The 18,602-nt window shown below is 36.0% G+C and overlaps 2 protein-coding genes across 4 annotated transcripts in view; one reads left to right on the top strand and one right to left on the bottom strand.

Moving 5' to 3' along the window:
• The window catches only part of LOC113504514, a 29,685-nt gene that overhangs the window by 7,595 nt on the left and 3,488 nt on the right, over positions 1-18,602 (bottom strand). The window contains exon 1 of one of the 3 annotated variants that reach the window (XM_026886851.1): positions 1,850-2,995. The exons of 1 other annotated variant lie outside the window; for it this stretch is intronic. The gene's annotated coding sequence lies outside the window, so the exon portion shown is untranslated. Of the gene's footprint in view, positions 1-1,849; positions 2,996-18,602 lie in introns of those variants that run through there. One more of the 3 variants, XM_026886869.1, reaches the window with a different exon arrangement.
• Positions 10,516-17,886, top strand: LOC113504463 (RING finger protein nhl-1-like). The gene is made up of 9 exons (XM_026886758.1): positions 10,516-10,741; positions 11,057-11,181; positions 11,450-11,742; positions 12,034-12,153; positions 12,647-12,862; positions 13,818-14,032; positions 15,735-15,961; positions 16,608-16,774; positions 17,280-17,886. The coding sequence occupies exons 1-9, from the start codon at positions 10,551-10,553 to the stop codon at positions 17,754-17,756; spliced, it is 2,031 nt and encodes a 676-aa protein (XP_026742559.1). The 5' UTR covers positions 10,516-10,550; the 3' UTR covers positions 17,757-17,886.

Below are 18,602 nucleotides of genomic sequence, written 5' to 3'. Positions count from 1 at the left end.
TCTTTATCGTTCCTCCTTTCAGTACAGTACAAAACATTTTTGATGTCACTATCTAACCGCTTGTAATGTCTTAGATCAAAACACCGCTACTGTGATTTCATCATCAGTAATAACTTTGATTGATGTTATTTACTGTTATAAATGATTATCATAATTGACTGAAGAATGTAGGTTTGTTTGTATGGATTTTGTTACCTGAACACCTAAGATAATCTAGTTAAGGAACATTTTGTTTTTATGAAATTAAGTAATGGAGACTCACTCGTCCCGTCATTCATAACGTAATCATTAGACTTTGGAAACTAAAGTCCACTTTTCAAACATTAAATTGATCTCATTCAAATAGAAGAGTCACAATGTTTAGGGTTGTGTATCAAAGGGTAAAAACGAGACCCTATTTCTAAGTTTCGGCTTCCTCTCCGACCGTCTATCGAACTGTATATTCTATAGGTGACCACTTTTTTAAAAGACCAAACTAAAGCAACTCTGAGTCCCGCCATTCCGACTTGCATTTGACCAATTTTTATCTTAGGTGACATTTCGATATTCGTTTAAGATTGAACTATTGAAAGACAATCAGTTTCAGGAATTGGAACAAAAACATACAAGAATTGATTAATGTTTTAGCCTTACAATTCTGAACGCGCTATCTCGAAATCATTAAATCTGTTCATGCTTGGATACACAACGTTCGTACCTATTCCTGAGATATATTTACAGCCTCGGGCACAGCACGCGACAGGTTATACATCTCCGACGCCTGCGTCTAAGTAAAGTTGACCTAAAGAACACCTCGTTCAGTAGCTTCAAAGAATTGCTAAGACTTAAAGCTCGTTGTGGTCCAAATCACCTCATTTCATCTCCGCCAAATGTGTTATTGTTTTAACTTGTGAACTGTTTTATAGCACCGACATGACTCTTATAACATACGGCCCGACCTTATTCAGAGCCGCTGTGGTTTGGCAGACATCGACTGATGCCCCACTTTGTTGGATCCGATGGGAAAATTACATTTGCAATGTCGTAACGACCTTTATAAGGTGAGATTTCAAAGCTCACCTCCGTCCAAGTATGTCCACAATTTAATTTCATTGACCGTGTCCCCTTTAAGTTATTAGCTTTTTTATTATTTAACGGCACTCGTTTTTTTTTATTATGTCTGTGTAATTCTCTAGACAATTTAAGTTAATGTTTACTTGTAAAGACGAGGTACAGCGACATTGTGAAAAGTTTATACGGGTGACAAGCAAAAATAGTTTTCTTCGAAAATTTACTTGAATGTTGTTTCTTTGAAATTTTATCGCGAAGATGTAGTGTAAGCATCGGGTTAACAAACTTAATTCTTTACAGTCCATGTAGATGAAGTTGAATGAACTCTTATTATTTCTAGCATCGCGCAGACTTGGCACACGTTCATTTTCAACAAATAAGATTATAAAAAATGCAATAAAAAAATCCAAACTAGGTCCATTTTGCACATATAATTATATTTTTTATTTAAAAATAATATAAATAATTCATGTGTCTAGTAGCCTAGTCGACGTATGAAGAGCAAGTCGAGTGATAATTAGATTAAATTCCTCTGAATGACACAGTTATATTAATTTAAGTCTGCAACTTTATTGACACAGTCACATCTAAGTAACGCATTAGTTAATTGACAAATGATTCGTTAAGTGATAGATTATAGTATAACCAGGACGAGTTAGACGCACTTGTCGTGACACTTGGAACGGGAATTAATCGAGGCCGTATTTAAATCACTACAATGTTAAAATCTACGTACAAGCAAAACTGTACAAAAGCTAATTAAACAAATATTCTAACGGAGGTAATTAATGAAACTTACCTCAATATCACAACTGTTACTTAGGAATAAATCTCCACGAGTGTCACCGCGGGGTTACGGTGTCCTTCAGAAGCACGGTTCACTAGGTATCACACAGTACGAATATGTCCTTCCCGAGCGATCATCGCAAGATGTATCGGCTGATTGCAGGTCAGCTGCGCACGCGCCAGTCTTGCTGTTCCGTTGCCAAAATTTCGCTAACTTTCGGGCACTGCTGCGCATAACAAACACTGATTCATGAATTGCGTCCTCCTTCGATATTATCTGCGACCAGCAAATTTCTTTTTAGTATCGACAGTTGAAATTGATGTCCGCGGGCGTCACGTTCGTCCTCGAGTCCTTGGACGTCTGTAATTTCTTCGAGAGCCACAATATCGACGACGACTTTGTATTCACATGTCGCCAAAACTCTCTTCGCTAATTGTGATGCGCGGCGCGTCCCCCGCTTTCCGCATTGTCGAACAATGGAGCGCAGCACCCCAGGGTGACGGGTGGCTCCGCATCGCTTATGGCAGGCTCGTCATAAGGTCGCTAGTTTAGTGCCGATGTTTAGTAATGAGAGTCAGTTAAGTATCTGGTTGTACGTTGCGAGCGCTGGCGCGGCGATACCGGTACGGAATGGAGGCTCGGGCGGGTGTAATCGTTCGACGTCGCCTCGCCAGTTGGCCACTGGGTTAGCGGCGTTCCTTTTCCTGCTTCGTTTCTTAATGGGTAACACACATTGCAAGTGAATCTGATGCGCGCCAGCCCTTCGGAAGCGCGAATACTGCACGTTATTATTTTTGTAATCATATTAAATGTGTGCCATGAAACAACGTTATTAACAGTTAGCTTTTTCAGGAGAAAGTGTATAAAAACTCTTTTGCAAGGTACATACATTTAAATTTCTGTTTAGTTGATATTAGGAAGCTTCTGATAGCCAAGTTAATAACGAATTCTCTTTAAAGCACTTTGTTACTAAATAGACAAATTGCTGGTCTTTATGTTAATGGGTCTATTAAGCACGTGTTGTAGTGCGTGTTGTTGGTTTTATTTCCTCAAATGTCAGCGTTACCTCATTATTGCGTGAGCTTGTTTCATTATTAGGATTTACTGACACATTAATCTACATGTGGATTAAAAAATATTTTACATTTGGATTTTATGATGAAGTCCGTTTTAACAGACAGCCTGAAAAACCTATTTCCAGTACATTTTTGGTCATTCTTTCTGCATTATAATAAGTTTCAATATAGAACTACCTCTCAAAACACCATAAATGATAAATAGTTCCATCCATTCATGTCCTGCCAAGTTAAGGGTTATAATTTTACTAAATATAAATAAAAGGTTTGTGTGTTTTAGTATGAAGGTTGAGCTTGCGACAACTTGTTTGCGTGGGCTTATTCAAGTATTACAGGTTCCGGGTTTTAACGCCTGATTTAGGATGCACGGAACCACTATAAAATGGAATGCAATCAAACGTCGTTAATCAGTATGGTTAAAGGTTTTTAATAAGTAAATGACCTTACTCTATAAATGTGATGACCCAAATGTCTTTGAGATTTACATATTTGTAAAGAGTCGAGAGTTGAAGCGGAAAATGTAAGTATAAGTTGAAGCTTTATTGAAATAGCCACTTCCTTAGCCCTTGTATTTATGTTACAGGCACTTCATTGGCCTAAGAAGTTCGAGTTGAACTTGTGACTGTAAGGGTTTCGGGTTTTGTACAAAGAATATCAAAATTACAGTAAACATGTCATGTCAAATGCATTTTATTTTGAATGTTTCTCTATGAATCTTTAGAGGCAAAATAAATACTATTTTTTACTAATTTTGACGACCTCCGTGGTCGAGTGGCGTACGCACCGGTTTCAAGGTGTCGCTAGCTCTGAGGTCCCGGGTTCGATCCCCGGCCGGGTCAATGTAAAAATTCACATTTCTACATTGTCTCGGGTCTGGGTGTTTGTGGTACCTTCGTTGTATCTGAATTCCATAACACAAGCGCTTTAGCAACTTACTTTGGGTTCAGAGCAATGTATGTGATGTTGTCCGCATTTATTTATTATTTATTGATTTACTATGGTTAAAATTTCTCCAGCTACGACGTACAGATAACAGAGTCTTTAGTAATAAGGTTAAACGTAACCCTTAAAAGAAAATTAGATCAAACCATTCTTAATTCAATAGCATTTAAAACTTATCAAATCTTTCCGGCTTGAAAAAACAATGATAAAAAAAACAATAGATGCTATGTTACTTATAAAGTTATGTGTAACCAGTATTATTATGTTTCGTTGACATAATATTGTTTTACCGAACCGAGGCGGAACGTATCGTGAGTTCTATTTCGTAAATCACGTAAACATACGTAATAGCGGTAAAAATTACGACTTTGGTTATAGTACACTGGGCACGGTGTAGCCCATCAGTGGGACTTATGGCCACTTATGGCTACGTTACCATACTGATAAACACGAACGCCAAATATTGAAGAACTATTGATAGCTACTGATTGATTGACTATTACCTTCTTTTTTATTATAAGTGGTTTAATTAATTAAAAGGGCTTTTTTTTCTTTTTCCATTTCTTTTCTTAGTATTCCACAGTTAAAGACTTAAAACGATCAGGATTTACTATCTACGCCAGGTATAAGGCCAAATAAGTGTGATTGAATTTTAGATTTTAACAACTCACAATAGTCAATAACACTGAAATATTTAAGACAAACGTACATCTTAATGGTATTGTATAACAGTATTTTAACACGTGGCCCTAGTATTAGGTAGATATATAGACAGTTATGTTTAAGAAACCATAGATTTGTTTCATTTTCCTAACCTCAAACTCAAACTGTCTATCTATCACGGTTCCAGAGATACAGTCTAGAGTCAGAAGGACAGAAAGCGGAGCCTTAGTCATAGTCGAAGTCTAGGCTATGCTTATAATACTGAGAACTACGCCTCATTTATCAGAGATAGTGAACAGTACAAATGTAAGTCGACAACAATTGTTATTTGATTTAAAAGTACAGGCACTGACAAAATATGTTATAAGCCAACGAAAATCCATCTTGCAAAGAAATGGACTGAAATATTAAAAAACAGTCATCTTTAACCTGCGTGCATAAATCTTGTTTTGTAAAGCTAATATTTCTCCAATTTGGATGTAAGATTGTATTCCCATTTTGCATGTGATTGTACATCTAACCGCAGAATTTTATGGCAATATTGTCCTGTTTCAGAGCAAATTGCATTAGCATGACTGCATTAAAGTTTATCGTAAATCTGATTCCATTATTAAAGAGATATCTTTGGAGATAAATTTGATTACGGATGCCAAACGAGTAGGTATATCTATGTCATCATAATTACAAACGGAAGTTAGTCGACATATTATTGGATAACACTATTTAAATTGGATGATACGCTCGTTTATTATTATTATTACGAATAATATACAATTATACAATTGTTGACTCGGGAATAGTCTGGAGTGGGGCGAGAGACGATTGACTTACGAACGGATTTTTTTAATTCATAATGCGGTCTAAAACGTGAAAAATAAGTTAATATTCGAGGTAATGTGATAGTCCTTATGTCTATTAGAAGTTTTACATTAAGATCCAGAAGTTTGAGGAGGCTTGAGCTAAATTAAACAATGCTACAGTACATCCATAACACCTACGAAAGTGTCAAAACGACTGAAAATCACTCATTCAAAACAATGTTATAATTGAGTGTCCATTATACGAGTTAACAGCGAAAAATATTAAACCTCACATATTATTATCAACATAGCCGTTTACGAATGATTTGTAAAACACAACATTTAAGGCGGCCGCCATCTTGCCCGAACACAATAGTATGTATCACGTATTGTTTTTAGATTTACATGTGGTTAATGTACACAAATGTAAGTAGAAACTACACTTCTCGCCCCTAGTCTATAAATAATGTATTTTAGAACGGTATTGTCATGGTAATTAATTTGGCCGGCATACTTATCCAGGGTGAAACTTTGAAAGCTACGGATTTGTATGCGTGTTGACCGGGGCACACGAATGACCCAGATTTCACGGGATGTATCTTTCATGAAATACGATGATTTTAATAACAACGGAATGAGGTTCCTGAGGAAATAGCTCAATACTTCAATACACATTGTTTTATCAGAGTCAAACGATTTTGCGTATACGGGATGTAGTCACATCACCCTGCTTTATATTGTAAACTTCTTATCTAATTAAATCAATTAATTAATAAACCTTCATTACAGACGAAGTCCAAAAGCTAATCAGCAATTCAGCGTAAATCAATCCGTCTGCACGTTACGTTAATTTCCGTTAAAATTTCGTAATAATTATGAAAATGAGTAGAAATAAAACTCTCTTGTTTTTTTTTTTAGAGATTTTAAGGTTTGTCGATCTGCATCTATAGCAGCGTATACAAATCTTGTATGATTCCTAAATTGCTTTTGCTTCTAGGACTGGCACTTTATTGGAACGGGTTAAAAGTCAAACTGAAGGTCAGATGTTAGCATTTTCAGCGATAAATCGTTTTGTTCATTAAGTCTATCGGGAAACCTTTCTCTAGCCCTTCTTTATTTACGTTGGTTATAATAGTTTACAAAATCTTCAAAAAAAGCTTTGAATATAAACAATCTGTTTAAAAAATAATATCTGTCGTAAGGCGGATAAATAATGATTTATTGAATAACGGTTTACTTACGCCTTTTATCGAGATGGCACGACTAGTTTCGGACGTAACCAAAATATGATCTCAATTTCTTAATCATATGCTGACGCGGTGTTCGTAATTTTAACTTTAATAAAAAGGGACGTATTAACACGACATAACTGCTTTAAATTTTGTTGTCCATTTAATTTAGAAAAGTTACTCACAGTAAACATTCAGATAATACTTCATTGAGTTTTAAACACAGCCTGTATAATACTTTCAGCTTCAAATCAGAGCGCAATGCAAAGTAAATCTTTACTTAAATGTCTCATAAACTACACATTTTACTGTCACAGTAATTTCATCAAAATGCTGCATGCAGATATTGTTTCAAATTCTGGTCATGGCTGAAGGAAAAGAGCCTTATCACAATGTATTTATACATCGCAGCACTCATGACATGGCGCTTAAAACAGGATGTATTAAAATACATTTAAACATTTAATCATTTCCTTTCATATAAAACTGATCACACAGTCTGTACATACCCGATAAAGTCACTTTTCTGTGTAAGAAATTTAAATTTTTGCATCTGTTAATTTAATTCGGCAACAAATTAATGTCAGAACTTTTTTTTATGAATTATTGTTTTATTATGAGGCAACATTAAGCATTTGCCCTCGACACTTTGATTTCCATATTTAGGTAGTTATTATGATTCGCTATTTGTTTTTGGGGCAACCGTCCTGGATTTGAATTTTGCTATAGTATTTATTAAATATGCTATTTTTCTCGACTGCACTACTGAAACATTCTGGCGCTTGGTAATTTGTATAGTGTTAATCAACTGCCGTTGCTCACTGTATCTATGCCTGCCCATTGTAGGTTTATGTTTACGTCTATTACAACTAGGCATATTTTTTATTCGAATCACGCATAATATCCAAGAAATAAAAGATGAAACTTACAGATTTGGTAAACCGCCAATTTAAAGTAAATTTACATCATTTATGTACTGAGTGTAGTATGAAAACACCGCCTACTTATTTCCTGTTCATATGTCGCACAAGGACTTTCTAGATGTACCTACTTAAAAACTAATGTTGCCATACCGTTCTGCTAACTGCTACTTGAAGTCTTCTCGTGTTACGTCTCTACATTTTTATCAGATCAAAAAAAAAAATGGTTATCTATTTGACCTGTAACGGTATTGCGTATTTTGCAGACGGCCTGTTAGCGTGGTGGTTAGAGACTCTGGGTTCGATTCTCAGTGGTACCTATAGGTGGTTTTAATATTTTAGGATGTTCTTGTTCTATATTATTTTTGTATTTTAAAAGGATTGTTCAATATCATAATGCTGATTTTGCCAATTTATCAAGATAATAAATTAATACTCGTTATTCGATCTAAAAATAATAATTACTGTATATTTTTGTTTTACTTAATCTAAATCTTATGAATTATCTCAGCTTATTCAAATTTATCAATCATTTCTTATTAATCTCCTACTTCCTTATTTTATTTTACGAAGCAATTTGCCCATAATGTTGCCTCAGCAGGCACTTAACTTAATCTAGTGTAATATACCAACAGTTATTGGTAGTTACTGTCTACTACGAGTATTTATTTTATCTCTCACTTAATATATGCTAAAGAGTTCCTTATTCGGCTGTAATTACATTAATTGTAGAGCCTTATTGAAAGAACGGGTTAAGTAAACTACGCATGAATAAGTACTGTGCAATTTTTTTTGGCCTTTCTTTAAAACGTGATCATCTATTTTTCTCATCAAAGCAGACTCCCTATGATGAACTTATTAAAACAAAGTGGGGGTTCTTTGTAATTTAAAGAAGGGTTTGCCGCCCAGCGAAGAAGAAGAGAAAAAGAAAGAAGAGAAAGAGGCGTTTGACATTATAGTGTCTGAAAGTGTGAAGAACAGCACAGTACTTACCTAGTCCATCTTAGAGGGTGTGAAAGAGAGATACCGATCAACATTACATACAAATATTACTTTATGACTTGGTGGTAGAGTCTTAGAGCATACTATGTAAAAAGTAGGCACAGTTATAACAATAGCACGGAGACAGACAATACGAAAGTTGAGGTGCCACTGCACTTATGACCCTTGACTCCATAGACCTATACCATTTTCTTACCCAATCAAACAACAACAACTAACTCAGAAAAACGCAGATTTTTCTTATTTTTTATAGTAAGCAAGTTTATCCATTTAACATTTCAGACATCGACAAGCAAAACTATAAATATCTGAGTACATGTAGTCTCAAATTGAATTAGATACCCTACTTACTATAAATCAATTTCCCCATGTCATACAAAACTGGTAGGTACTAGATTTGATACTGAATGAAATCTCTTCATCGTTTATGTGGTTTAAACTTGCACCGTTTCAAGAACGATCACATAGATACATAATCCTAATAATATTATAAACGCAATATTATTATGTGTGGATGTTTGTTCCTCGTTCACGAAAAAGCCACTGAACGGATTAAGACGAAACTTAGTACACAGATAGTTTAAGGCCAGGACTAACACATAGGATAGTTCTTATCCCAATTTTATGTTCTCGTGTAACGGGCGAACCCGTAAGCAACAGCTAGTATTGGTATATAAATCGTAAAACGTGTTTGGTTATGACTAATACCCGCACTTGAACGCAGCGTACGATGCAGACGTCCGTCGCGTCCGTGTAATTGGTTAGATCGTCACCGCTCACCACGATACGAGAGTCTACTAACATATCCTAAAGGCTATTGCAGTTATGGAAGTAAGATAGCGCGTATTACGGCGTATAGTGACGTCTCTCTTTCACACCTGCTACAATCTTACTTGAAAACGTGATAGTATGCACCTGATTTGTCCGATATGTTTTGCATCGAACGGTTTACTTCGCACATCCCTAATATTAGTATGTCGAATCTGTCTAGTCTAGACCTACGATAGCTGTGTAGCTACTGTTTTACAATAAGAATACGTTTGTAAATATTATTTACTGGCTTTTCGCCCGCGGCTTCGCCCGCGTCGAGGTTGGTTATACCGCGTTTCCAAGAGAACTCTTTAAAAGTCCGGGATAAAAACTATTCTATGTTCTTTCTCAAGGTCAACTCTATCTCTGTACCAAATTTCATTAAAATCGGTTTAGTGGTTTAGACGTGAAAGCGTAACAGACAGACAGACAGACAGAGTTACTTTTGCATTTATAATATTAGTAAGGATAGGACATGCAACAACAAGCCTATTTTAATGTATTTAAATCCGTTGTGCTCGTGATTTTTATTCCATGTTTTCAAAATAATTTGTCTCAAAATCCAGCTGCTAAGAAGATAGTGACATATACCCGACACTATAAATCATATAATTACATAGGAATGGTTATGTGACCGTACAAACGTCTCGAAAGCAAAAAATGTACCAACCGGTCGCGAACCGGGGTACCGGCACTAACGACAGAAGATTAACACAATAATAAAATAGAAAAACACTGCGTACGCGAATAAAGAATACCAGACTGGTTTGCAGTGACCAAATTCAACGAGGAGCCGCCGGCTACATTTATTTCACCTGTTTTTACCGTTGTAATGCATCGGCCTCCCCTAAATATATGGCACCCTCGAAGCCTACATTTATTTTGATAACTTTCTCAATACTACATAAACAATGTTCAAGAGGATCAATGGCACGTACTTTGGTCAAAAGCCAGATAAAACTGAATCGTGACGTCGACCACCGGTTTCGATTTCTCACGAAATTCTTTCGCAGGACATCAACTGTAAAGGTAAATTACACGTTATTGGAATAATAAAAGACGTTGTTTTTGTTTAAGGTGATAGGGAAAACCAAATGCGACTTTCATGAAATGTCAACACTGCCTTATCTAATGATTCGATTAAATAATCAAAAGGAAATCTTGTATAGGGAAGATAGCAAAATATAATTAGGGTCTAATCAGATAATATTCGATAAAGTGATTGAAATTACTTTAGTACATATCTGAATGTTGAAGTGTCAAGTGATATAATGATGTCGGAAAAGATTAAAAAGAAGCCGCCGCTTTTCACCCTGAAACGTTGGCAGAGTCAAAAGGAGAGTAGTGTAAAGTTGTCACCGAAGTCGTCGCACGCGCCGACGCAGGACTCCCACGTTATGTTCAGGTCACAAACCCCGCCTGTCGTATCGAGGGCAAGTATTACCGAACCAAAGCCTAGAAAGTGAGTACTACTTAAATCGCAGACATTAATTATATTATCGCTCTTAATATGAAAACTGTCATAGGAAATTTGCGACAAAAAACTTATTTTCCTTGTAACTGATAAGTAGGCTGTGTTATCGAAAAACAGAATTAATTTCGCATAAAATTTCAAGATGCATCAGTATTTCGCAATCCAGTTTAAGTACTTTATTTACTTCGAGGAGATTCCGACAGGTCTATAAAAATAAAAACAAGTTTGACCAATGAAATCATTGAACTGGTTTCGTTTATTTATGTTTATCGGGACATAATACAATACGATGATCTCGGACAGGTTATCAGCTGGTGGTATTAAGGAACTGGTACAATGCGCGCTGTGTTTGGAGGTGCTACACAACCCGAAGATGCTGCCGTGTCAGCACACCTTCTGTATGGCCTGTCTGTCTGTCTACATAGCGGGTTTGTATTCTTTTAACCTTATTAATATGAAATACCTTTACGAAACAAAAAAAAACTACTTTTGATCTTAATGTATACATGAGAAAAGGGTCCTACTACCACAAAAATACCACAAATAAAATAAAGAGAATGCGTATGCGTATGCTGACGTAATGATGGCTTAACCAAAAAACAATAATAACACCTACGTAGGGGGTTGAGAGAAAAAACAACATAAAACTATTGTACGGAAAACAAGAATAGGTATAACATCCATTTCCATTTTCAGATTTAGCAGTATTCGACTGTCCAATATGCAGGACCAGAATACAAGTGATTGGGGATTCGTACATCGAGAATCTGCCGTCAAATCTCTACATAGACTCGCTATTACAGTTAGTGGGCATCCAGAATAATGGGGAAACGGGTAAAGCAACTCCACCACCCACTCCATCCGCTCCTGTGACCCCATCAAAGAATTCATCCCCTAATGTTGAATTCTTCCCGACTGGAGTAAGATGCGTACATTGCAAATCAGTATGCGATAATACTGACATCACATCGTGTGACCATTGTAAACTGGTAAATAGAATTGTTTGTTATTAAATGCGTTTTGTTCATATGACTGTGTTTGGAGAAATAAGTGTATAAGTAGGATGCAACATTTCGATCAAACGTGTTTGCCGAAATGGAAGACAAAATTAAGTCTTTTAAATTAAAGTGATTACCTGATCCAGATTGCCCTAATCAACCCCATTAAAAAAAGAGAAGTCTATGAATATAAACTTAACGTAACCTACGTAGGGCAGGGGTAAAAGGCAGTAGAATTGACCTGCTTTTTGCTTTTTTTATCTGTTTACCTATTTCTTTTAGAAATTTTGCCGAATATGCTGGTTACAACATTTAGACGATATGAGGATCCAACTAAAGTCTATTTTGAAGCAACTGGACACAGCTGCCAGCCATCTTGAACACAAAATTGAACATTATAAGGTACGTGACTCGAATACGTGTTTAGAACAAAATCTTGTTTACATCAGGCGCTATGTACAAAACTACAGTTTGGGGTCAAGTCTGCTTTTTTATGTGATATTTTGCTATGTGATTGCCATGTATATGCGACAATAGAGAGTTGTTATCAATTGTTTCCTTCACCTCATCATCTAGGAAAAGCTAAATTGGATCACTCAAAATTAACAAAACATAAAAGACTACGGGTCTGAACCGAAAAATGAAAATAAATAATTGCAATGAAAAACACTAGGGAAAATTTGATTAATGTCCAGACAGGCAGTCTATGTTTTCCAAAACATCTATAGAACACACTCTCTCTTTTTCGCCAATATATAAGCCTCATAGATTGTTAACCCTATATCTCATTCAGTCGTTGTCTGGAGACAATAGAGCACCTTGTCACAGAACACTTTCAAAAAATTAAAAATCATCAAATGAAAATTTGCCTAATTCAAACTGCTAATCTTTCCAGGATCGTTGCGACCGTATAGTAGAACAAATAAATATAGCTGCAGACGAGAAAATATCAGCCGTAGTGGAAGCTAGGGACAAGATGATAGCTGACGCGGCTAACATGCAGAAGTCAGCTGATTTTTCCGCCTTAGCTCTTCAGAGTTCGTTGGTCGAGGCTCGGGCTGTGGCGAATAGAGCTACGGACTCCGCTAACACCACTAACGATAATGAAAGGGTAAGATTTGGAAGTCTTTTTACATTTGCATATACCTAAAGAAAATAAACAAAAAAAATACGGGGACTTAGGGCTTCGGAGAGTTTCGAAGCTAAAATACATTAAACGATTGAGTAGAATGTGGACATGATGAAACTAGGAACTTCTTGGTGGCACAAGAGGTAAAGGACACACTTTGTTTGATGATCACAATTAGCATGAAAACTTTAGTTTGTGGAAGTGGAACATGCTGACAGCTCCAACAGTCTTACTTTAGTAAACCTCCAAGATATTATCCATGATGCCGTAATGGTAATATAATGTTATCATGATAGCCATGGGTATGTTTCATGTTTTTGGCCATTTTACGACGTAGACTCATAGTTCTAAAAATGACTCTAATAATGTGTATCTATAAGTAAATCTTGATAAACGTCACTATTATCAAAAATAGCATCCTAAACTTGTTTCAAATTTCACGAAAACCGACTTATCTAGATAATTAAATCAGAATAAATGACTTCGCTGGGCTGATAAGGTAAAAAACAAAACATTTGCGATGCGGCGATAAAAGATAATGTATTAATACCTACTTATCTAGCTGTTACAAGTATAATTTGGCTTTGTTTATTCCGAGAATTTTGTAAATTGATTTTCGAAATGTTTTTGCCATACTTTTAACGCCTTTTACAACTACCAAATGCCAGAAAAGTAGTACCAAAATGTATACATATTGTATGCACCAAGAAAGTAAAATCGCCAAACACTTTTTGCTTGAATATTTCATGGAACAAGAACGAAACTATTGTATAAGATTTTGGTTCAATGGCAGATAATAAAAATTGAATTAGGTCCGCCATTTTACATTTTTCATGAATATGAACAAGGAATTTACGTCAGGACCTTTTATATCGTCCACCTATCAAAAAGTTCACTTTCCAATCCATTTTAATATCTACACTTTTCTTAATTTTAGGTAGCAACCTTTATAAACCTTCATCAAAACGTGATCCAGTTACTCTCAGACGTATCAAAATGGGACACAGAACGTTTTGTCTTCGACAAGGAAAACTTCCGCATAGAAATCGACTCGTCGACTCCACTGGACGCCGAGTCCGACGATCCAGTTATAGATTCACCGAAACAAAACAACCCACTGGAGAATGAAGAAAGCTTAGCTCTCTATTACAGGTAAGAAGTTTTCTGGCAATGCCTTAGTAATAATCGTAATCTGAGTACATACCATCTGCATCTTAATGACTTGAGTTTTTTATCGACGGGGTACAGTTACTGACTTGCGGCAAAACAGGAGGATTTTACCTTTTTGGCAAAATCCTGGCTGTAAAAGACACCGCAGAGCCCATAATCGTAACCCTCGTGGATAAAAATTTTTGTCGAGGATTCCTAGTATTACTTTTGCTCGAGATACTAAAGCGATAGCACAACGGCATTTAGCACTATATGAGCAGTCCAGGTCAACTAAGAACTTTATTTGTCGCTTATCAAACAACCGTCTGGCTTCTCTGAAAAGTAGTAGATAAAAATAATGGCATAGCTCAAAAACAATGTGTAAATGTCGAAATGTAGATGTAGAGAGAAGAAGATAAGCCCATATTGTCAGCTATATTCCTTAAGTTAAAAACCAAATGGATTATTTTCGTCCCCCACAAGACAATATAATTGACAATAATAAAGAAAGCCGTCGGAAATCATTTTGAGTAAGAGCGGTCAGTAAACCTTATATTACGACCGTAAAAACAGAATAAACCAGTAATTTTGTAAAGGGATCCGAAGATTCGAAATGTTTACCTTAAAACCTACTTAGTTGAAATATGAATGCCGTGTACTTGAGTAGTAATATGAAATTTAGGATTTCGAATAGTGGCGTTGCTGATTAATTTAAAACTACCCACCAATCGTTAACCGAGCGTTACAGATATTATAATTAAAACATAATGTTACATTATTCAAAAATAAAACGTTATAATTGTTAACCAGTGTAAAATAATAATTGTAAATGTTATGATTATTGAGTGAGCGAAAAAATCTCAAACTGAGTCATCACGCAAATGTGTTGACGCATTGATAAATGCCAATTAAATGCTTAATTAATCTACACTAACATCTGAAGTGAAAAATCTAGTCGTTTGTCTCTCTTTCACTACTAGGGATACTAGGAATTTAACGCAATTTCATTATTTCGTAAAAATATAATCATTAGTAAAAAAACTATTCTTATAGCTGAAAACGTTTGACAATTTGAGTGTTATACGTTCCATTCTACGCAAAGGAATTTCCGCAGCAAGGTACCTTTGTAATAAGCAAAAGATTACGCGAAAACTAATAAATAAGTACTTACCGCGACCGATGAATATCTCCTAATACGAAAATATGTGCATGCTACATTCGCGTGCAACAAGGAATGCATTCGGCACTGTAGTGTGTTTATTTATGAAAATTAATTAGACGAAAATTCCACAATCATCCCACGTGTTTCTTTAACAAAGTAAAGAAATTATGATAAAATTTTACGCTGCGTAGAAAATAGGGAGAAATTATTTGATTGAAAAAGAAAAAAAGGGACATCGTAGAATATCATTGCAACGTAGGTTGTAAATGTACTTACTCGTATATAACTCTAATATTGGTTTTTAAACCTCCATACCCCACTTTAAAGTAATATTGTTGAGGGTTTGAGAGAGAGATGCCTTCTATTGCTGTCACGCTTCCACAACCATAGACGTGGTGGTAGACAGTCTGCTTTGAGAATAATATAATTCCTATTGACGCATCTGAGTAAGACGTGGCGTGCTTAAAGTTCCCATAAATAGACCTCTCAAAAATAAGTTTGGTTTCGGAGGAAGGTAACCATCAAACATCTTTAAATTTCCAGATCCCGAAACTTCGTTCCACACTACGTTTTGCGCAAGTCTTACCGTCCGTGCGGAGTTGGAGTCAGTCCATGGACGAACCACTTGTACGTGTGCGGTATGGACAGTCAAAGTGTGCTGGTAATGGAACGCGCGCAAGCCAAGACCGTTACGCGGTTGTCGTGTGACGAAATGATGTGCCCTGTCCAGATTGCCTTCATGAAGAGCTTGGGAGAGATCTATGTTACAGGTAAAATACTCTTCTTAAATACAGGCAAAAAGCTATTTTGACTTGAGGTAACTGCAAAAAACCCTCAGTGCGGGACGTGTCGTGGGTTCGATTCCGGCGTGGGACAAGCGTTTGTATGATCAACGAATGCTGTTCCTAAGTTTGGGTGTCTTAATGTATATTAAATGTGTAATAAAGTAACAAAATAATGTATTTAAACAAATGCATTCTTTTAATATCAGAGATTCACATTGCTGATATTGTTTATTCCGAATATTCGTTGATTTGAATAGATAGCAATCTTGCTTCATAGCTAAACATGCGTAAAATATTTGCCTGTAATTATCATATTTTATATCTTCAAATTAGTATCTAAGAAGGTAACTATCTACTATTACGCCATCGCCGTAGCTTAAGAAAATAATGAGGACACTTCAACTTCTGTAGATAGTGTAGTAATTTTATAAATAGGAAAAAATTATTATTTTTTAATACATAATAGTAAATAGCCTTGTAAGCTCGCAGGAAGACATCTGCATTCCCGTAGGTAACATTGTTATGGAAACCTAAAGACGACCGATATAATAAAAAAAATGGACCATAAATTCTTTTTTTTTAGCTATTAATATATCTAGTACACAAAGTCATATATTTTTTCAATTTCCAGACAAATGGAAGCACTGTATCCACGTGTTCTCCAAAGACGGGGAATATTTGCGTAGTATCGGCCAGAAGGGCAGCCGAGCGGGCATGCTGCGGTCACCGGAGGGCATCGCGACCGACAACACTACGCAACTCATCTATGTTGTTGATACCGGCAACGATAGAGTACAGGTAAAGCTTTTGTTCAGTGTTACCAGTTTAAAAAGGTACATTATTTAAATGTAACACCTGAATTTTAAGTCGCAGCTTTAAGAATTGAAATGTACTAGATCATATTTCGTTAAATTGAACGGTATTTTTATTGCTGACTGTTTCGCTTCCATTGAGTAAGCAAATCATATGAAACATAAGTACAGATCAGAATCAGAAAGAAAACAAATCAGGCAGTCAAAAACAAGATATTGATAATTAACGAGAAAATAATTATTCATTGTATGATGATTATAATGATGGTGATGAAATCTTATTATCCCTCATCAGGGACATAGGGCTCGCAGAAGATTTTCCACTCTTTTCGATCCCAATCCCAATATAATGGCATTTATCTTCACTTATTTGTTTCCCTCCTAAAGTTATCTACTACCTGCAGAAGGGTATTCAGGATCTTCATAAGTAGTAGGGGAGTTTACGCCCGTTCATCTTACCTCATCTCGAATTGCTATCAAAATATTTCCAGGTATTCCAACCAGACGGTAAAGTGGTTGACCAAATTGGTGTCGGCACAAAACATCAGGCATCAGTCGCGGCCTCCATCTGGGAGACCAAAGAGGTTCTATGCACCGAACTAAATGCCCCCACGAGCGTCGCCGTCACTAACGACAGAGTTATAGTCCTAGACAGCGGGAACCGACGAGTCAAGGTTTACAACAAACATGACAAGTCCAAGATTATCGAGTTTGGGTCCACTGGGCAAAGGAAAGGCCAGTTCAGACAACCAGAAGTACTAGCTGTCGATCCGTTGGGATACATTCTCGTTGGAGATTCAGGTAACTGCAGAATCCAGGTTTTTAAACCTTCAGGACAACTTGTTCGAGTTTTTGGCGGCTTGGGAACCCAGCCAGGCAAGTTTGGCTGGATATCTGGCATCCACGTCACCAAACAACTGGACATTATCATCAGTGACACTAAAAACCACAACGTAAACTTTTTTTAACAGATGTATTCAAATTATAACAATTTATTTCAGTGTCGAACAAAACATGTCCAAACTTATACTAAATTATAATTATCAGATAGTTATAGCACTGAGATGAAAACAAATAAAATGTTTTAATTTACAATAATATGTTATTTCATTATAATAATTAATTAAGGACTGTTATTTTAATAAAAATACGATACAAAAATTAATTTAGAGAGATTCTTAAATCGACTAAGAATTTGACAAAGAATAATTATATAAATTTAAACTAACGCGATAATATATAGTGAATTGTAAATACGAGATGTTATTTCCAAACGTAGTTACAGTTTTAAAACCAGGGACCGGCCGGATACTCATTGAAAGGGTTTTTGAAGGGGTTTTTTTAAGCGCTTCAAGAAAAAACCCTATGACATATGCTACACCTTCGAACGGATTACTGTAACCCTGTTCCGAACAGGTTACCCTTTACTACCCTGTAACACTGTAACAGGGTAACCCACTCCAACCTAAGACAATGCAATATGCACTCTTTATCATAGACATTAGTTTGAAATAGTATAACCACGAGCGCACGTGACATCTTACCGCCCAGCGGCGCCATTGTTGCATTTACCGAGCGACTTGTAAACATGGAATAAAAATAATTGTGGATATGATCTTACAGTTTAATTTTGCTTGTCGCACTTTTCAAACGTTGTGATATATATTTTTCGTGTCTATACTTGTAGACCAGGGTCGATAATTTTTAAAACCAAAAAAAAAAAAATAGTAGGATGAAACCCATTAGAAAAGGAGGGGAATATTATAAAAATGAAAGAAAAAAATAATTTACGGGTGATCTGAGGTCGGGAAGGG

Source organism: Trichoplusia ni, chromosome 2 (genome assembly GCF_003590095.1).
Source record: "Trichoplusia ni isolate ovarian cell line Hi5 chromosome 2, tn1, whole genome shotgun sequence".
Taxonomy (NCBI): domain Eukaryota; kingdom Metazoa; phylum Arthropoda; class Insecta; order Lepidoptera; family Noctuidae; genus Trichoplusia; species Trichoplusia ni.
Note: the sequence above shows the minus strand (reverse complement) of the source record. Positions and strands in the feature narration are given on the sequence as shown.